Source organism: Halichoerus grypus, chromosome 1 (assembly GCF_964656455.1).
Source record: "Halichoerus grypus chromosome 1, mHalGry1.hap1.1, whole genome shotgun sequence".
In the NCBI taxonomy this organism is placed as follows: Eukaryota; Metazoa; Chordata; class Mammalia; order Carnivora; family Phocidae; genus Halichoerus; species Halichoerus grypus.
Genome location: NC_135712.1, coordinates 122,938,226 through 122,956,705, shown reverse-complemented (window position 1 = coordinate 122,956,705; position 18,480 = coordinate 122,938,226). Strand labels below are relative to the sequence as shown.

Below are 18,480 nucleotides of genomic sequence, written 5' to 3'. Positions count from 1 at the left end.
ATTATTATCAATGAGTATCTTTATGTTTATTATTAATTGATTTATATATTTGGGTACTCCCAAGTTGGGGGCAAAGGACAAATCTCTTACACTGTTGGTGGGAATGCAAGCTGGTGCAGCCACTCTGGAAAACAGTATGGAGTTTCTTCAAAAAGCTGAAAATAGAGCTAACCTACCCTGGCAGAGCAATTGCACTACTAGGTATTTACCCCAAACATAGAAATGTAGTGATCTGAAGGTGCCCCTGCACCCCCATGTTTATATCACCAGTGTCCACAGTAGCCAAACTATGGAAACAGCCCAAGTGTCTATCAACTGATGAATGGATAAAGAAGATGTGTGGTGGTGTGTGTGTGTGTGTTTATGTGTATGAATGGAATACTACTCAGCCATCAAAAAAATAAAATCTTGCCCATTTGCAACAACGTGGATGGAACTAGAGAGTATTATCCTAAGTGAAGTGTATCAGAGAAAGGCAATTATCATATGATCTCGATCATATACAGAATTTAAGAAACAAAACAGAGGATTGTAGGGGAAGAGAGGAAAAAAATATAACAAGATGAAATCGGAGAGGGGGACAAACAATAGGACACTCTTTCTCACAGGAAACAAACTGAGGGTTGCTGGAGGAGGGGGGGTTGGGGGATGGTGTAACTGGGTGATAGACATTAAGGAGGGCACGTCATATAATGAGCACTGGGTGTTATGTAAGACTAAAGAATCACTGAATTCTACCTCCGAAACTAATAATACACTATATGTTAATTAACTGAATTTAAACAAAAAAATTTTACAAAAGGGAAAAACAAAAAACAAAACAATTAAAAAAAGAAAAAGAAAAAGGAAGCTAATACTTTATGTGGAAAACCCAAAAGACTCTACCCCAAAACTGCTAGAACTCATACACGAATTCAGTAAAGTGGCAGGATATAAAATCAATGCACAGAAATCAGTGGCATTCCTATACACCAAGACAGAAGAAAGAGAAATTAAGGAGTCGATCCCATTTACAATTGCACCCAAAACCGTAAGATACCTAGGAATAAATCTAACCAAAGAGGCAAAGAATCTGTCCTCAGAAAACAATAAAATACTCATGAAAGAAACTGAGGAAGACACAAAGAAATGGAAAAATGTCCCATGCTCATGGACTGGAAGAACAAATATTGTGAAGATGTCAATGCTACCTAGAGCAATCTACACATTTAATGCAATCCCCATCAAAATACCAACAACTTTTTTCAAAGTAATGGAGAAATAATCCTAAAATTTGTATGGAGCCAGAGAAGACCCCGAATAGCCAGAGGAATGTTGAAAAAGAAAAGCAAAGCTGGTGGCATCACAATTCCGGACTTCAAGCTCTATTACAAAGCTGTAATCATCAAGACAGCATGGTACTGGCACAAAAACAGACACATAGATCAATGGAACGGAATAGAGAGCCCAGAAATGGACCCTCAACTCTATGGTCAACTCATCTTTGACAAAGCAGGAAAGAATGTCCAATGGAAAGAAGACAGTCTCTTCAACAAATGGTGTTGGGAAAATTGGACAGCCACATGCAGAAGAAGGAAACTGGACCATTTCCTTACACCACACACAGAAATACACTCAAAATGGTTGAAAGACCTAAATGTGAGGCAGGAGTCCATCAAAATAAGGAGAACACAGGCAGCAACCTCTTTAACCTCAGCCGCAGCAACTTCTTCCTAGAAACATCGCCAAAGGCAAGGGAAGCAAGGGTAAAAATGAACTATTGGGACTTCATCAAGATAAAAAGCTTTTGCACAGCAAAAGAAACAGTCAACCAAAAGACAACTGACAGAATGGGAGAAGATATTTGCAAATGACATATCAGATAAAGGGCTAGTATCCAAAATCTATAAAGAACTTATTAAACTCAACACTCAAAGAACAAATGATCCAATCAAAAAACGGGCAGAAGACGTGAAAAGACATTCTTCCAAAGAAGACATCCAAATGGCCAACAGACACATGAAAAAGTGCTCAACATCGCTCGGCATCAGGGAAATCCAAATCAAAACCTCAATGAGATATCACCTTACACCAGTCAGAATGGCTAAAATTAACAAGTCAGGAAACGACAGATGTTGGCGGGGATGCGGATAAAGGGGAACCCTCCTAACACTGTTGGTGGGAATGCAAGCTGGTGCAGCCACTCTGGAAAACAGTATGGAGGTTCTTCAAAAAGTTGAAAATAGAGCTACCATACGATCCAGCAATTGCACTACTGGGTATTTACCCCAAAGATACAAATGTAGGGATCCGAAGGGGTATGTACACCCCGATGTTTATAGCAGCAATGTCCACAACAACCAAACTGTGGAAAGAGCCAAGATGTCCATCGACAGATGAACGGATAAAGAAGATGTGGTATATATATACAATGGAATATTATGCAGCCATCAAAAGGAATGAGATCTTGCCATTTGCCACGACGTGGATGGAACTGGAGGGTATTGTGCTGAGCGAAATAAGTCAATCAGAGAAAGACATGTATCCTATGACCTCACTGATATGAGGAATTCTTAATCTCAGGAAACAAATGGAGGGTTGCTGGAGTGGTGGCTGGGTGATAGACATTGGGTGGCTGGGTGATAGACATTGGGGAGGGTATGTGCTATGGTAAGTGCTGTGAATTGTGTAAGACTGTTGAATCACAGACCTGTACCTCTGAAACAAATAATACATTATATGTTTAAAAAAAAAAAAGAAGAAGATAGCAGGAGGGGAAGAATGAGGGGGGAAATCGGAGGGGGAGACGAACCATGAGAGACTATGGACTCTGAGAAACAAACTGAGGGTTCTAGAGGGGAGGGGCGTGGGGGGATGGGTTAGCCTGGTGATGGGTAATAAAGAGGGCACGTACTGCATGGAGCACTGGGTGTTATATGCAAACAGTGAATCATGGAACACTACATCAAAAACTAATGATGTAATGTATGATGATTAACATAACATAATAATTAAAAAAAAAAAAAAAGGAAGCAGTCGATCCTATTTCTCCCAGAGCTGAAGTTTTCCAGCACTCTATGATCAGTAGACTTGGTGCAGGAAGGGGTTTGTGCTGTTCTTCTTGGGGAGAGGCCCGATACTCTGATTCTCAAGGGGACTTGACCTAGTGGAGATGTACTTGTAAATGCAGGGGGCCGGGCCTTGGTTTACATGGCTCAGGCCTCCCCTTGGTGGCGCTGTTTTTCTCACTGAGGTTGGTCAGTGCTTGTGGGTGTGGGGTGGAAATGGCTTTACCCTGCTCTCTGGTTTCAGGAGAGGGGAGCTCATGCCAGCCATTCCTGAGGAAGCCCTTATAGGCAAGCAAACAAATCACCCTCCTGTGTCCCCAGTTTCCATCAGATCCCATCAGCCTGTCTGTGCCTGAGCTCTGCACATGCCAGGTGGCACCACACTCCTGTGTTTTACCTCAGGTGATGTTGTGTTTTAGAATTCCAAACTTCAGAGACCACCCTCCCTCCCCCACAGAGACCTGTGCTGATCCTCTGTGGGAGGTCTTGTTGTGCTGTGGCCAGTGCTGGCTTATCCCAGAAAATAGTCGGCTGACCCATGCAGCAATTAGGAATTTATGGTAAATCGGAGCACAAATCTGAAGCCAAGGTTTGCTGCTCTGACTGGTGTCTTTGTTCCTATGCTGGGGAAGGGGGCAGCTCAATGGCACCTCTACCAAATGCACTCCAAGTAGGGAAACTTTCTCCCTGTGTGACCCAGGGTATCCTCAGATCATGCTGCCTGCTCATGGGTCTCCACTCTCCTTCCCCACGGGAGCACCACTAAGGCAGGCATTACTCTTGTGGTGACAGGCTTCTAAAATATCAGATTTTATGCTCTGCTGCTTATAATACCTTGCAGTAGTTTCCATAAGCAGGGATCCCTCCCCTCTGCAGCACCCCTAGTTCTTATATCCCCCAAATCAACTCTTTACAGCTCCTACCTTCCATGATTCTACTTTTAAGATTTGCAGTTCTGTTCTCTCAGTCCTCAGATTAATTTCTTGGGTGTTCATAATGATTTGATATTTATCTAGCTGTGTTCAAGGGAGGAGGTAAGCTTAAGGTCCCCCTATTCCTCTGCCATCTTAACTCCTCCTCCCCAAATCTCAATTTTTAAGAAAAATAAATACAATTGATACAAGAGATGTGAAACCACCAGTATTTTCTTTTTCTTTTTAAAATTTTATTTATTTATTTGGCAGAGAGAGAGAGAGCACAAGTCGGGGGGAGTGGCAGGCAGAGGGAGAAGCAGGCTTCCTGCTGAGCAGGGAGCCTGATGCGGGGCTCAATCCCAGGACCCTGGGATCATGACCTGAGCTGAAGGCAGACGCTTAACCAACTGAGCCACCCAGGGGCCCCTGAAACCACCAATATTATGAACAACTTTATGCTGATAGTTGTGGAATATAATTTAATAACTTAGATCAATGTATCATTTTCTTGTAAGATATAAAATGAACAGCCTTGTATCTATGAAATTTAATTTGCACTTAACAAATCCCTATAAGGAAAATTCTAGGCCCCGATGGTATAATACCTATCTGAAGAAAAATAGTAACAATACTATTAAACTCTTCCACAAAAATTAAAAAGGAGAGAATATACTGCAACTCATTCAACAAAGCCAGCATTACATTGGTTCAAAAGCAGTCAGAGACATTTGATAAAAACAAAAAGTTAAGAGATATATCTCTCTTGAAGAAAGAAGCAAAATTCTTAGGAAAATTCAGGATATCATATGCAATATATAGAAAGAATAATGTATCAGGACGATGAGGATTTTATCTCAAGAATTCAACCAATTTAATTCATATTAACAGTCTTAAAGAAGAAAAACTGCATATACTGGTCTCAATAGGTATAGAAAAGCATTTGACAAAATCCAAGATCCATTTCTAATTAAAAGTCTCAGAAAATGAGGAATAGAAGTGAAATTTCCTCAACCTGATAAAGGGCATCTATGAAAAACTTACATTTAACAGTCTTAATGATGAGAGACTAATTTTGCTTAGTGAAAAAAGTCAGATAGAGACAAAAACAACAAAAATCAGGAGCAAATACTATATAATTCCATTTCTACGAAATCCTTAAAAATGTAAACAAATCCGTTAGCAAATTAATAATGCTTGAGGATGGAGGTGGGAGAGAGACTGGCAGAAAGCAAGGTTGGGAGGAATTACAAAATGGCAAGAGAAAACTTTTGAGGATGATGGATATATTCATTATCTTGCCTGTCGTAGTTCTACAGTTGTATATATGTCAAAACTCATCAACTTATGCTCTTAACTGTGTCTGATACCAACTCTGCATTCCTGGGCCCAATTTGAATGTGGGGCATGGGTTTCCCCTGCACACACACACACCAACAATACCTGTTAGTTTCTGAGAATTCAGCTCAATTCTGACACTATCTATCTGGGCACAGTATCAGATTCCACAGGTTAAGGGCTCAGTCCTACAAGACTGCCCCCCACGTTAGATGGCAGTCTCAAGTCCCAGGCTTTTTGTTGCCTGTGGTTCTAACCCATGGGCTACAGATTGGAGGTTCCAATCACCTGCTCCTTAGGTTCTTTTTTGCTTTTTAAGATTTATTTATTTGAGAGGGAGAGACAGAGAGAGCGAGAATCACCAGCCGACTCTGTGCTGACCACGGAGCCCAACTCAATCTCACCACCCTGAGCTGAAACCAAGAGTCAGATGCTTAACCAACTATGCCACCCAGGCACGCCCTCTTTTGGTTCTTTTTATACGCTAGAGTGGCTCACAGAACTCAGGGAAACAATTACATTTGCCAATTCATTAAAGGATATGATAAAGAATTTGAATCAACAGCCAGATGAAGAGATACGTAAGGCAATGCATGGGAAAGGGGAGCAGAGCTTTCAAGCCCTCTTCAGGTGTGCTACTCTCCTCACATCTTCATGTGTTCAACAACCCAGAAGTTATCTGAACCCCACCCTTGGGGTTTTTATGGAGGCTTCACTGCATATTCATGATTAACTAAGTCACTGCCGTCAACTGATTCAAACTCCAGCCCCCCTCCACTCCCCAGAGGCTGGGGGATAGGACTGAAAGTTCCAAATGACCAAATATATATTTCTTATAAATCACTGTATCACCGTGTAATTTGTTTTATGTAAATTATACCTCTATAAAGCTGTAATTAAAAAAAAAAAAAGACTGCATGACAGGTATGTGGAAGTTCTTGCTTTTTTAAAAATTAATTTTTCAAGGGGCACCTGGGTGGCTCAGGCTGTTAACCATCTGCTTTTGGCTCAGGTCATGATCTCAGGGTCCTGGGATTGAGCCCCACATCAGGTTCCCTGCTCAATGGGCAGTCTGCTTCTCCCTCTCCCCTCTGCTTACGTGCACTCACCCTCTCTCAAATAAATAAAATCTTCAAAAAAATTTTAAAAATTGTGACTTTTTCAATACTTCACTGAATGTGTAGTTTATGCAAAAAAGAGGATATAAACTCCAAACACTCCATACTTGAAGTAAAGGACTTGGCCCTATTTTTTTTTTTTAAGGTGAAATAAAGTGTTTTTCAGATAAACAAAAATTAAAAAACAGGCTGAAGTAAAATGGTAACAGATAGAAACTGAGGTATGAGGAGAGCTGGATATGGTAAATTTGTAAATATAAACAATTCTGTTTTCTTATTTTTAAGTTTCCTAGAAAGACAGGTGGCTTTTATTTTTCTAATTGGTTGAACTAGTTCCCCAAATCCCAAATATCTCCAACTTCGAGTGTGTGTGTGTGTGTGTGTGTGTGTGTGTGTGTGTGTGTGGTGTGGTATGTGTAGTATGTGTCCCTATCAGGCTGTACAGTCTCTCTCAATATCTTTTTTTAATCAGCTATTAAACAGATTTTCCCAGTGTATTTTTATCTTCCAGTTTTTTTCTAGAAGTTCCATTACCCATTAAGGAAGTTAAGTGCAAGTTTATTAAACTTGCCTAAATTTCCTAATAATATAGAAGATAACCACAAATTACTAGATAACAATAAACTATTCTCTGGGTTGTTCAGTAGTGCACCGTATTTTTTTCTTCTTGTTGTTTGACCCCCTCACCCATTTCTCCCACCCATCCTGCCTCTGGCAACCACCAATCTGTTCTCTGTATCTATGAGCTTGTTTTTTTGTTTTAAGATTCCACATATATCACCACAATATTTGTATTTCTCTGCCTGACTGATTTTACTTAGCACAATGCTCTTGAGGTCCATCCATATTGTTGCAAATGGCAAGATTTCATTTTTTTTTTAAAGGCTGAGTAATATTCCATTATATATATACAATTTCTTTATCCATTCATCCATCTATAGGTTGTTTTTATATCTTGGCTACAGTAAATAATGCTCAATGAACATGGGGGTGCACATATCTTTTTGAGTTAGTTTTTCTCTTCTTCTTTAAATAAATATCAAGAAGATCAAAAGATCTTTTTATGTTTTGAATTAAAACAAAATGTTTAAGTTAAAATATCAAAGCTATATTTCTTCTTTTTTAAAAAACGGATTTCCCTGTCTTAACTAACTCTAAATTAACTGGCCAATTAAAATCTCAAATGTGTCTAAAAACAGTTCTTCTCTTATTGGTGTCTATCTACCTAAACATATCATATCATGCCTAGTTAATAGAAGGTAACAATTATATGTATATGATTCATTAATTCTCTGTGAAGTATGCTGTTCAATAATGTATTAGTAATTTAAAAGTTCAGAGAAAGACAAACTAAGCTTGTTTGTCATGGAATATGACAAAAATACTTTGCAAATGCTTTGCTTCTATTTTCATCTATATAGCTGAAGGTAAAAAAGAGCTGTTGATTATTTACAGAGGTGCCCTTTTCTGTCAACTTTTATCTTCACAGAGGTATTTTTAAAAGACTGTTGGTTAATCTGACCATAGAACAAGATGAGTATCACAGGGCAGGAAGTAGAACATTAAATTTTTTTTTCAAATATCAAGACAATCACATTTTATTAAGGCCATATTAATTTAATAATATCATATTAATTAATATTCGGTAAGTACCAATGTAAGTACACTGAATTCCTCTAACAGTATATGTTCTAAATTTGCAAGAGTGTGGCAGTGGTACAATCTCCTCCACAACAACAGTATGATATTTATTTAGCCTTTATAGCCAAAGCTATTTTCCAAAAAACAAAACAATAATTAGAGAGTTTCATATTTTTATAATTACCTAGGACTACAAAGAAGCAATAAATTATTTAAGTTAAAAATCTAAGGTGATTTATAAAATCCCTTACCGGTATCTATGAACAAATATACCCTTAAAAATAGAGTTCATCATATTTTCAATTTCATCCTGGTTTTCCTGTAGCTGAAATGAAAAGAAAAAAAATTAAATCCTGATTTCATTTGAAATGTACAGTTTCAGTTATTTTTAATTCCTGGTTGTTCTCATTCTTGGTAATTATCAATCCTTTTTCTCACTTATTATTCAACAGATGTCGGAAATTATGGTTACTCTTGCATTACTTCAACAGCTTTACTATACTGACTTTAGAACCTCTTTGTTTCTCTTTACATATACACACAATGACTAACAAGGAGTGGTGTGGCTAACTGTGGCAAGATTCCAATCCCCAAAATTTTACCTGCTTTGGGAAGAAGCCTCAATTTCTATACCTCTTCCAACAAAGTCAGGTCCCTGGCTTGTTTTGCCTCTCTTGGTAACAGGTCAGCCTTGATTATATTTGCCACTGTAAAAGAAACTTACTATTCTACCTAAAGTATCCAAATATTACTCTGCATCTGTTTAGTCCATAACTGAGAGTAGGCCAAGTTCCCAGTATAGAAGGCATAGTAGAAGATAGGAAGGATCCTTGCCATTAGTGGTGGAATGCAGCAACAAAATAAAACAGTACAGCAATGATAAAAAAATTCAGGCATTACTACTGATTAGAGTTAAAGCTTGAGCTTATTCACTGCTCAACAGGAATAAAAGCACTGATACAAAATTATATTCCAAGTGATATTTCTTATTATACTTTGTTCGGTGGTAATACTCAGCGAAATATTTGCTTTTATTACATGCAAGAATGTGAGAATAAAATTCCTTCTGACTTACTCTTTTGCTGTATGCTTTATTTCAGGTTTATGGAAATAAGACTGGGAATACTTACATAGTAAATCATTCAAATTACTGCAACTTACTGTAAGTTTTAAAAATTACCTTTGCTGCATTTATTATATAAAAAATTACTTTATAAGAGGCATACACTTTGGTAAGTAGTACTTACTGATGCACAGTTCCAAAATTTATTTTCACAATACTTCAAGTAGGGTATGTATTATGATTTTAACTGTGTTCCTTAGAAATTCATATCATGAAGTCCTGATGCCCCAGTACACCTCAAACCTTATTTGAAAATAGGACTGTGGCAGATGTAATTAGTTAAGATGGGGTCACTCTGGAGTAGGGTGGGCCCCAAATCCAATATGATTGGTGTCTTTATAGAAAGGAAAAATTTAGAGACAGACACACATGGAAGTCATGGAGAAATTGGAGTTATCTTCAACTTCTAGCTTACAGAACCGTGAGACTATTAATTTCTGTTCTTTAAGCCACTCAGTCTGTGTTATCTGTTATAGCAGCCCTAACACCCTAATACAGTATGGGTAATAATTTAGGCATAAGTTTGCTGCTTCCTGCCGCCTATTATAGCCCATTATTTATTGATAATTTATTTGCAGCAATATATTATTTTTTTCAAGTTAAAATACAGACTAATACTGTAGATTTAAAAATTTCCTAATGGGCAAATAAAAATGTTATTTTTTTTTTTAAACTACTAAAAAGCCAGTTTAAAACACTTTCAGTATATATGTGAACATTTCAGTGTAAACCTGGAACCAACTTTATTCACAGGAATGCCTTATTTATTAGCTAATAAGTAGTCTTTGGCTTCCTTCTGGATATGCAGCTTCGCTGACTCCCAGCTCTGACCTTAATATTTATTATGCTTTCTGAACTCATAGTCTGATAATCCTTCTGAGTTACCTAACCCCCAGACTGTTTTCTTTCAAAAGGAGGATTGTTTTAGGATTCTCTTCTGCAGATGTAATTAGTTAAGATAGGGTCATTCTGGAATAGGGTGGGCTCCAAATCCAGTATGACTGGTGTCTTTATAGAAAGGAGAAATTTAGAGACACACACATGGAAGTCATGGAGAAAGCACTCAGACAGCACTCAGATAATCACTGGCTGAATGTTCCAGGTTAATTTGAAAAGTTTGAGATCATATAATCTAACTTAAATAAATTTAAAAATACACATACATCTTTTTACAGAGAATACGAAACATGAAACTTACCTCTTTGCGTTTCTGAAGAAGTAACTCCAATCTTTCATTGGCTCTCTTTCCAATCATTTTATTTCTCTCAGCTTCATACTGTCTTTGTGTATTATCCTGATGAATACTGAGGTTTAAGGCAACATTCACCAATGCAGTCATGAGCTTCATGGCTATGAAATAAAGGAAGATTATGGTATTCACCCATTAATCAGATCTTCATCCATAAGATTACAAATTTATAATGGAAACGGATGAAGGAAAGAAACTAGTCAGTTTCTATGTTTACAACTCAGTCATACATTAAAAAAGAAACTTATTTTATAGAAATAAAGTCATCATCTTTGGCTGCAACATAATTTTCTGTGCCTCAGTGTCCCTATAGCTTGGTTCATTGACATTTCCCACTTAAAAACTGCCTCATCCTAACTATCAGAAGAAAGATTAACAACCCCTCTTCCCCACCCTCAAGTATGCATACTTTAGTGAGGGCATACTAATCAAGCCTATCAGAACTCTATTCTGACCACTATACACAATTGCTTCTTTAATATCTTTAACTCAGACACTTCAAAGATGCCTTCGATGTTTACAATCAATTCATGATCTTTACCCAAGAAAGATGGTTCTCTGCCTGCTGTTCCTCACCTCAGTAAATGGCATAACCTCCAAACCCTGAAATACAGATCCTACCAAACTCATTAATTAAAAATGTATCCTGTGAACTTCTGATTGACCTATTTTCCCCACAGTGTCAATGTACTTTTAAATGTTCACTTATATTTGCAAATCTTTAAATATTTTCAAACTTCTATTTCAAGTCATCTGAGAAACAGGTATGACACAAACCTTAAACTTTTCTCTACTCATATTTATTTTCATTATTGAAATGGTGATAGTGTAGAAAATATCGGTAAAAGAATAAGAGAGTTTGTGCAGGTAAAATAACTTCCTTTTTTTTTTCTTCTAGGTTATTTATCTGCAAATATGAATGAATGTACATTAATAAAAAATGAACCAATCAGTGTTTTGGAATACTGATCTATTTATCTGCAAACATATCCGTAACTATATATGAGCATGCATTTCTCTTAAAACTTCACTATTTCCCTTTAATTACATACAAATATACATAATACTACCTGTATCTATTATCTGTACACACACACAATTTGTCAACCTGAAACTATCTGCATTTGCCAACTCCATATAGTGATTACTGCCCTTAAGCTAAAATATAAGACAAGATGTAAACAAATGTATTTAAGTTAGTGACCACTTAGAAAAATATTTAACGAAAATATTTCTTTTCTAATATACAGTGTCTCAATATAGTAAACTGAGAAATATTCCTGTTTCAAAATACAGGCTAGTGATTTTACAATATTTTACACATTGTCAATAGGATATCTGATGATACTATGAAAGCTAAAAGTACTTTTTAAATTAATCTATATAAAAAAGGAGAATAGCTCAAAGATAGGAGGGATATGGGGCATTCACACTGCCCAAGTCAGGGATAATAGTGTAACAGAGTTTGCCCTGAGTATACAAAATCATACCCAATGGAGCTTAATTCAGTATATACTTCTAGATCCCCAAAACAAAACGACTTGTAGATCAAGGAGTCAGAAAGCATTAAAATTAATACCAAGCCTGGCTAGAATTCACTAGTGGAAGCTAAGACACAGATTTTCTTCAATTTAAAGACCTTTGCTTTTGGGGCACCTGGGTGGCTCAGTCGGTTAAGTGCCTGCCTTTGGCTCAGGTCATGATCTTGGGGTCCTGAGATCAAGCCCTGCATTGGGCTCCCTGCTCAGCTGGAAGTCTGCTTCTCCCTCTCCCTTTGCCCCTCCTCCCAACTTGTGCACGCATGTATGCGCGCTCTAATAAAAAAATCTTTTTTTTTTTTAAAAGACTTTTACTTTTAGCTATATATATCTCCTTGTGAATCCAGATCCCAAACTCCAACTGCCATTGTGTAATGACCCTCCCCCATCCTAGATATATAAACATAAAAAATCAACATACTAAAACAAAAATGCAAAGTGATCAATAATTTTCACAGAAGTATTAGATAGGATAGAGCATTATTTACTGAGATAAAATGTTTATTGATCTATAAAACTTAAACTTAGCTGAAATTTTCATTTTAGATACCAACACATTAGCAAATGAACACCTACTGAAGAGAGACTTCTAATTTAATGACATAGACATAACATGGGGATTGTGATGTCTGAGTCCAGTGAAAAAGACTCCTTCCTGCACAGAGGAGCACTAATTAAATTTTACTGATATTACTAATGGAACTATTTTATAAATTAATAATCCTACAGGAATTCAGCCTGGATTCTGTGCCACTGGCTTTGAAGTAGCTTCTCCTTGTTTACCGAAGAGAAAAATACTTCAATTTAGTGTTCGAATTTTAAATGCCAGCAACAGAATGGCTAAATTGTTTAGTGCTGTGCTACCCATAATATGGTCTGCAAATGGGTGCTGACCACGAATAGTCTGTTAACAGTTTATTATCAGTACAAATCTGAAAGTAAGTTTTTAGAAATTTTTATAACAATCTGACAGTGATCTTATGTCTATTGACTTTAATATTAAAATGACACTAAGAAACATATACTTCATTTTATTGCATTTCACAAAAGTATTAGGTTGTGACAGATTGGTAATTAAAAAACTAGTCTTTCAATGCTATTGGGGAAAAAAAACATGAATGAACAAAAGTCAATGCTATTGGAAAAAGAAAAAAAAAACTAGTCTTTCGTCAGAGAGAATTCAATAAACACTTATTTAGTGCTTCCTCAGTCATTTATCAATCCAACACGTACTTAGCACTGTTCTAACATATTAGAAGTACAAAATGGAATGAGACAGAGTATCTACCCTCATGATTACTACATTCTAGTGTGGAGCAGACAATAAACAAATATAAATATACAAATGAAAAAAAGTATGTCAGTTAATGAAAAATCTATAAAGAAAAATATAGTATGATTTTTTTAAAAGCATAGTAAAAAAGTTAGAGAGTAAAAAGGGTAGTCAGGCAGCTTGAAGGCCTCTCTGCAGAGCTCACATATGAGCATTAAGTGAGGGAATGAACATGTGATCATATGACAGAACAGTGTCCCAGGGAGAGGGAGTAAAAAGTACAAAGGTTATGAGATAAATTGTTATGAGGAGGGAACTCATAAAAGAGCAAGGGATTCAGTGTGGCTGAAGCACAGAAACAGGTAGAGGCAGGAAATAAGGGTTAAGGAAGAAATCAAGAGGCTAGGTTACAAGAGTTCTAGTAGGATATAGTTAGAACTCAGGAATTAAATCTAAATGAGGTAAGACCCACTAGAAAATATGGTGTGAGTGGGAAATAGTCTGATTTAGATTTAAAACTGCGAACAGATTATAGTAAAACTGGAAGAAAGGAGACCAAATAGAAGAACACTGAGAGCTGAAAATATTTTGCCAAAAGTTTGCAATGATTCTCAAGTTGTTGGCTTTGAGCAGCTCAGTAAAGCAATGTTGGCTGAGATTAAAGTGGTCGCAATAGGTAGAGAGATACTGAAGGCAGAGCTAAAAAAAAAACATGATAGGTTATAATGTAGGAAATAAGACAAAAAGAAAAGGCAAGGGTAATTAGAAAGCTTTGTGCTTATTAGGTATCTAAGTGGAAATATCCAGTAGCTATACATTTGGAAGCCATCATCAAAGACATTGTTATTTAGAGCCTTAAAACTAGACAGTACATCCATCCAATGAATAACTATTCAGCCATTAGAAAAAAGGAGGCATGATTTATGTGCTGAAAAGCCCACCAAGATATTTGTTGATTAAAAAAAAAAGCAAGATGCCTGTCAGTATGTATATTATGCTATCATTTATGGAAAAAGGAATGTGCTATTTATTTTTATGTGCCAGTCACTCTTCTAAGCTCTTTACACATACCTACTCATCATATACCTCACAATTTATCAAGTAATTTTATTTTAATTGTTCCTTTTGTACAGAGAAGAAAACTGAGTCCCAGATCAGCTAAGAGACTTGGCAGAGACAGAATTTGATTACAGGCAGTCGTGCTCCATTGTCCAAGTTCTTAAGCACTACATCATACTGCCTCTCACTGAATATGTATATGCTATTATACTCATAATCTTTGGAAAAAATATATGAGACTAGCAACTTTGGTCGCCTTCAAGGAAGAGAATTTGATGGTTGAGAGCCATGGATGGAAGAATGACATTTTACCATACAGTTTTTTATTTTGAATTTTAAATCATGTGACTATATTACCTCTTCCACTATCATTATTTTTTGACAGAAATAATAAAACTATGGAATTGGTTTTCACTTTATTCACTAAGGAGTGAATAAAGACAGAAAAGATTAAAAGGTCTAAAAGTTGAGTTCTGAGATAATTCAATATTTACAGTTTAGCTTTCTAAGATACACCATGACAGTGTATATTCCAGAAAACAAGTGAAGATAGTAATTCAAGAAGGAAGAAGTAGCTATGTCTATCGAGAGAGAAAAGATGACATCTGGGAGCTTCCCAGTGATTTGGACAGTAAGAAGGTAACTGCTGAATACAAAAGCAGAGACAGTAATGTGGCAAAAACAGAAAACTGACTGGAGTGGGTTTAAAAGAGAAGAGGACAGTAGGTAAAGACAGTGAATAGAAACAGTTGCGATTTACCGTAAAGAAAATGTAGGGAATGTAGCTAGAAGGCCATGAGGAAACAAGGGAGGATATAATGGTCAGTCTTATGTGTCAACCTGGCTAGGCTATAGTATCCAGTTATTTCATCAAACACGAATCCAGGTGTTACTGTGAAGGTATTTTGTAGATATGGTTAACATCTACGATCGGTTGGTTTTAAGCAAAGGAAATTACCCTCAATAATGTGGTGGGTTTCATCTAGTCACTTGAATACCTCAAGAACAAAATACTGAGGTTCCCTGGAGAAGCAATTTCTGCCTCAGGACTGTACAACTCCAGCCTGTTTCTAGCCTGCCGTTCTACCCTACAGATTTCAAATTTGCCAGCTCCCACAATTGTGTGAGCCAACTCCTCGAAATAACTCCCTCTCCCCAAATATATCTTGGTATATACATATATACAAGATATATCTTGGTATGTATTTGTGTGTGTATCAGTAAGTAAGTGTATCTCCTATTGGCTCCCTGTCTCTGGAGTGCCTTAACTAACAGAGAATGTTTCTAAAAGATAAAAGCTATCACAGCATATTAGTATAATGGTAAGAATTATCTTATAAAAGTGGGGAAACTGAAGTCAGTAGAGAGAAAACAATTTGAAGAGCAAAGCTCTTGAGGCGGAGACCAGGGGTCAGATCTACTGCACAAGGGCAAGGACCAACCTTAGAGGTAACTGTAATAAGAGAAAAAGTAGAGTATAGGGGTATAGCTGCACCTAGATAAGTAGGTTTAATCCTTGAAGAATTCTCTGTTGTCTCTATTAAGCAAGCAAAAATAATCAGCTAAGTGTGAAAAAAAGAATAGGAGGTGTTACAGTAACCTTGTAAGAAAGTAGGAATATCTATGTAGTAGAATACTTTAATTGGATTGCTAGGCAAAAGGCCCACTTGTGAGAAAAATCTAAAGCCCAGACATTATGATGAGCCAGCCAGGTACCCGAAAATGATAGAGATTTAACCAATCCCTCTATCTCTTAAAAACCCAACCAAAATAACAAAGTGAAAACAAATTTCAAATTTCATCTTCAATAAATTGAGAAAATACTTGTTAACCCAAACCACAATATATTAATATATGTACATGGAAAGCAGAAGGATGAGCAGAGTGTACAAATCAAACCAAATGGTCAAAAAAGGAATTACAACTATGTGTACCTAAAAGAAAAATAAAAAAACTATTTGCTCTGCAGAACCCAGAAGTGTTCAGGAATTACAAGCACTAGGTTCCACAGAAGATGGAGGGAGGTAAGTTCTGAAAAGAGTATTATTTCAAAGTTTGTACAATAAATAATTAAAACTCTAAGCCTCTACTCCAACTTAGACAGTCAAGCAATTTCTCCACCACACACCCATCTTGGAAGTCCAGAAAGTTTAATTCCCTCAATAAAATGAGCCACAGATTTGGAATCATCAGACACAGAAGAGGGATATATGTGAAGTGTAGACTGCCCTAGATGCTGTTTCACCCTGTCCAACTCCCAAATGGTAGAGAGCAACTAAACTTAAGTAGATTGAAAGATCCTTCTGCAAAGAAGCTGAACTTCCCCAGGGAAAAAAATTATCAATACCAATAGTTTAGAATCTACAATGAAAATGCTAGCTGACCACAGGACTGTCCTACAGTGATGCTCATCAAAGAAGACAGAGCCACTGCCTCATCCTGTCAAACATGTTCTCTTCTTTCTCTTTCCCTCTCTCCGTCTCACATACACACACACCCTCCCTCTCTGGTAACTGCCTTTTTAGTATCTCACTCTTAGCAAGAGTAGAGAACCAAGAAACAGATATTTGAGGAAAGTTTCCAACATGAAAGAGAGTGGTAAGAGCAGAGAATCAGAAGAGAAGAGTAGGAAGCTGAAAAAAACTTCAGAGTAATAATTAACATTATCAAAGAGATTAAGAGAAGACATTAAATCCATGAAACAGTGTTTTAAAAAAATAAAGATTTGGAAAATGAGAAACCTCAAGAGATTAACATCCAAGCAACAGATATTCAACAAAGAGTGCCAAGCATAATGAATGGGAAAAAATATACATACACATAAGGGTATTATCACCATGATATTTCAGAACACCAAGAATAAAGAGAAAAGTTTAAAAGCTTCCAAAGACAAGAAACAGGATCAGAATCAGAAGTTGAAACAGCACTGGACTTCTTAACAGAAACACTGGAAGCTAGAGGAAAAACTTTGAAGAAAATTAAGCATGAGGATGTAATATAATTTTCAGGCATGTAAAGTCTCAAATACATACTTCCCCAAAACCCCTTATCAAAGAATAAGCTAAGCAAAAAGGAGAGAATAAATTAAGAAGGGAAGCAAAAGATGATAGGGACTCCAAAAAAAGACAAAGGATCCAAACAATGGTAAAAAAGCTAAATGATTTAAAGGGCATCTAGATTGTAGAAAATGAACCGGCCCCATCAGACATGATCATAAATAATTAAAAGCACAGAAAGTGCATGCTACAAAACTGATCCTATTATTTGTTTTAAAATAAAACAAAAAATCCTCATAAATATGCATATGAGAAACAACTTAAAGGAAATACCAACATGTTCTGGGCACAATGATGAGGTGGTATAATTATGGCTAATTTTTACTTTTGTACTTTTCTCCTTTTCTGAATACTCTATACAGTAATTTTATATGCACAGAAAATGTTTAAATGTACAACATGGAAATGTTAATGAAAAATATACAAAAAAATGTTCTCAATTTCTCTGCCCTCTTTAAAACTAAGCCAAGTAAGCTTTGTCATTCTATTGTAGTTAGAATATCAGACAATTACTGAGTGACTTATATATGTTAAACATTTAATATGAATTCATTTAAGCCTTACATTCCTATGAGATGGGACTATTAGTATTAATAGTATACAGATGAGAAAAGTGAGGCACAGAAGTTGTTTGTCTAAGGTCACCAAGCTAATGAATAAAAGATATGCAATGTTTGTAAAGTGACTGGCCCCCAAAAGAAAGCTAATTTTCATACTTGATAAAGAAAGAGATAAATCTAAGAAAACGAAGGTTCTTTAAACTAGAAAACTTAACACATTACTTTTGATACTTACATTTACATATTGGAAATAAATTATTTACAAATTTACATAATTGCATTTTTTAAAAGATTTTATTTATTTGACAGAGAGAGAGAGACTGTGAGAGAGGGAACACAAGCAGGGGGAGTGGGAGAGGAAGAAGCAGGCTTCCTGCGGAGCAGGGAGCCTGATGTGGGGCTTGATCCCAGGACCCTGGGATCATGACCTGAGCCGAAGGCAGATGCTTAACGACTGAGCACCAGGCACCCCCCATAATTCCGTTTTTAAGTTTACTGTATTTTATGGGTAATGTTATAGATATAATGGCACTCATGAATTTGGTAATTATTGGGCATTAATCCCAT

At 36.6% G+C, this 18,480-nt stretch overlaps 1 protein-coding gene across 3 annotated transcripts in view; it reads right to left on the bottom strand.

Moving 5' to 3' along the window:
* STAG1 (STAG1 cohesin complex component) overlaps positions 1-18,480 on the bottom strand; it is a 426,191-nt gene that overhangs the window by 149,748 nt on the left and 257,963 nt on the right. For all 3 annotated transcript variants that reach the window (XM_078071550.1, XM_078071557.1, XM_078071562.1), the window contains 2 exons: positions 10,377-10,528; positions 8,307-8,380 (listed from right to left, as the gene is read on the bottom strand). In XM_078071550.1, coding sequence (XP_077927676.1) covers positions 8,307-8,380; positions 10,377-10,528 — 226 coding nt within the window. The remainder of the gene's footprint in view (positions 1-8,306; positions 8,381-10,376; positions 10,529-18,480) is intronic.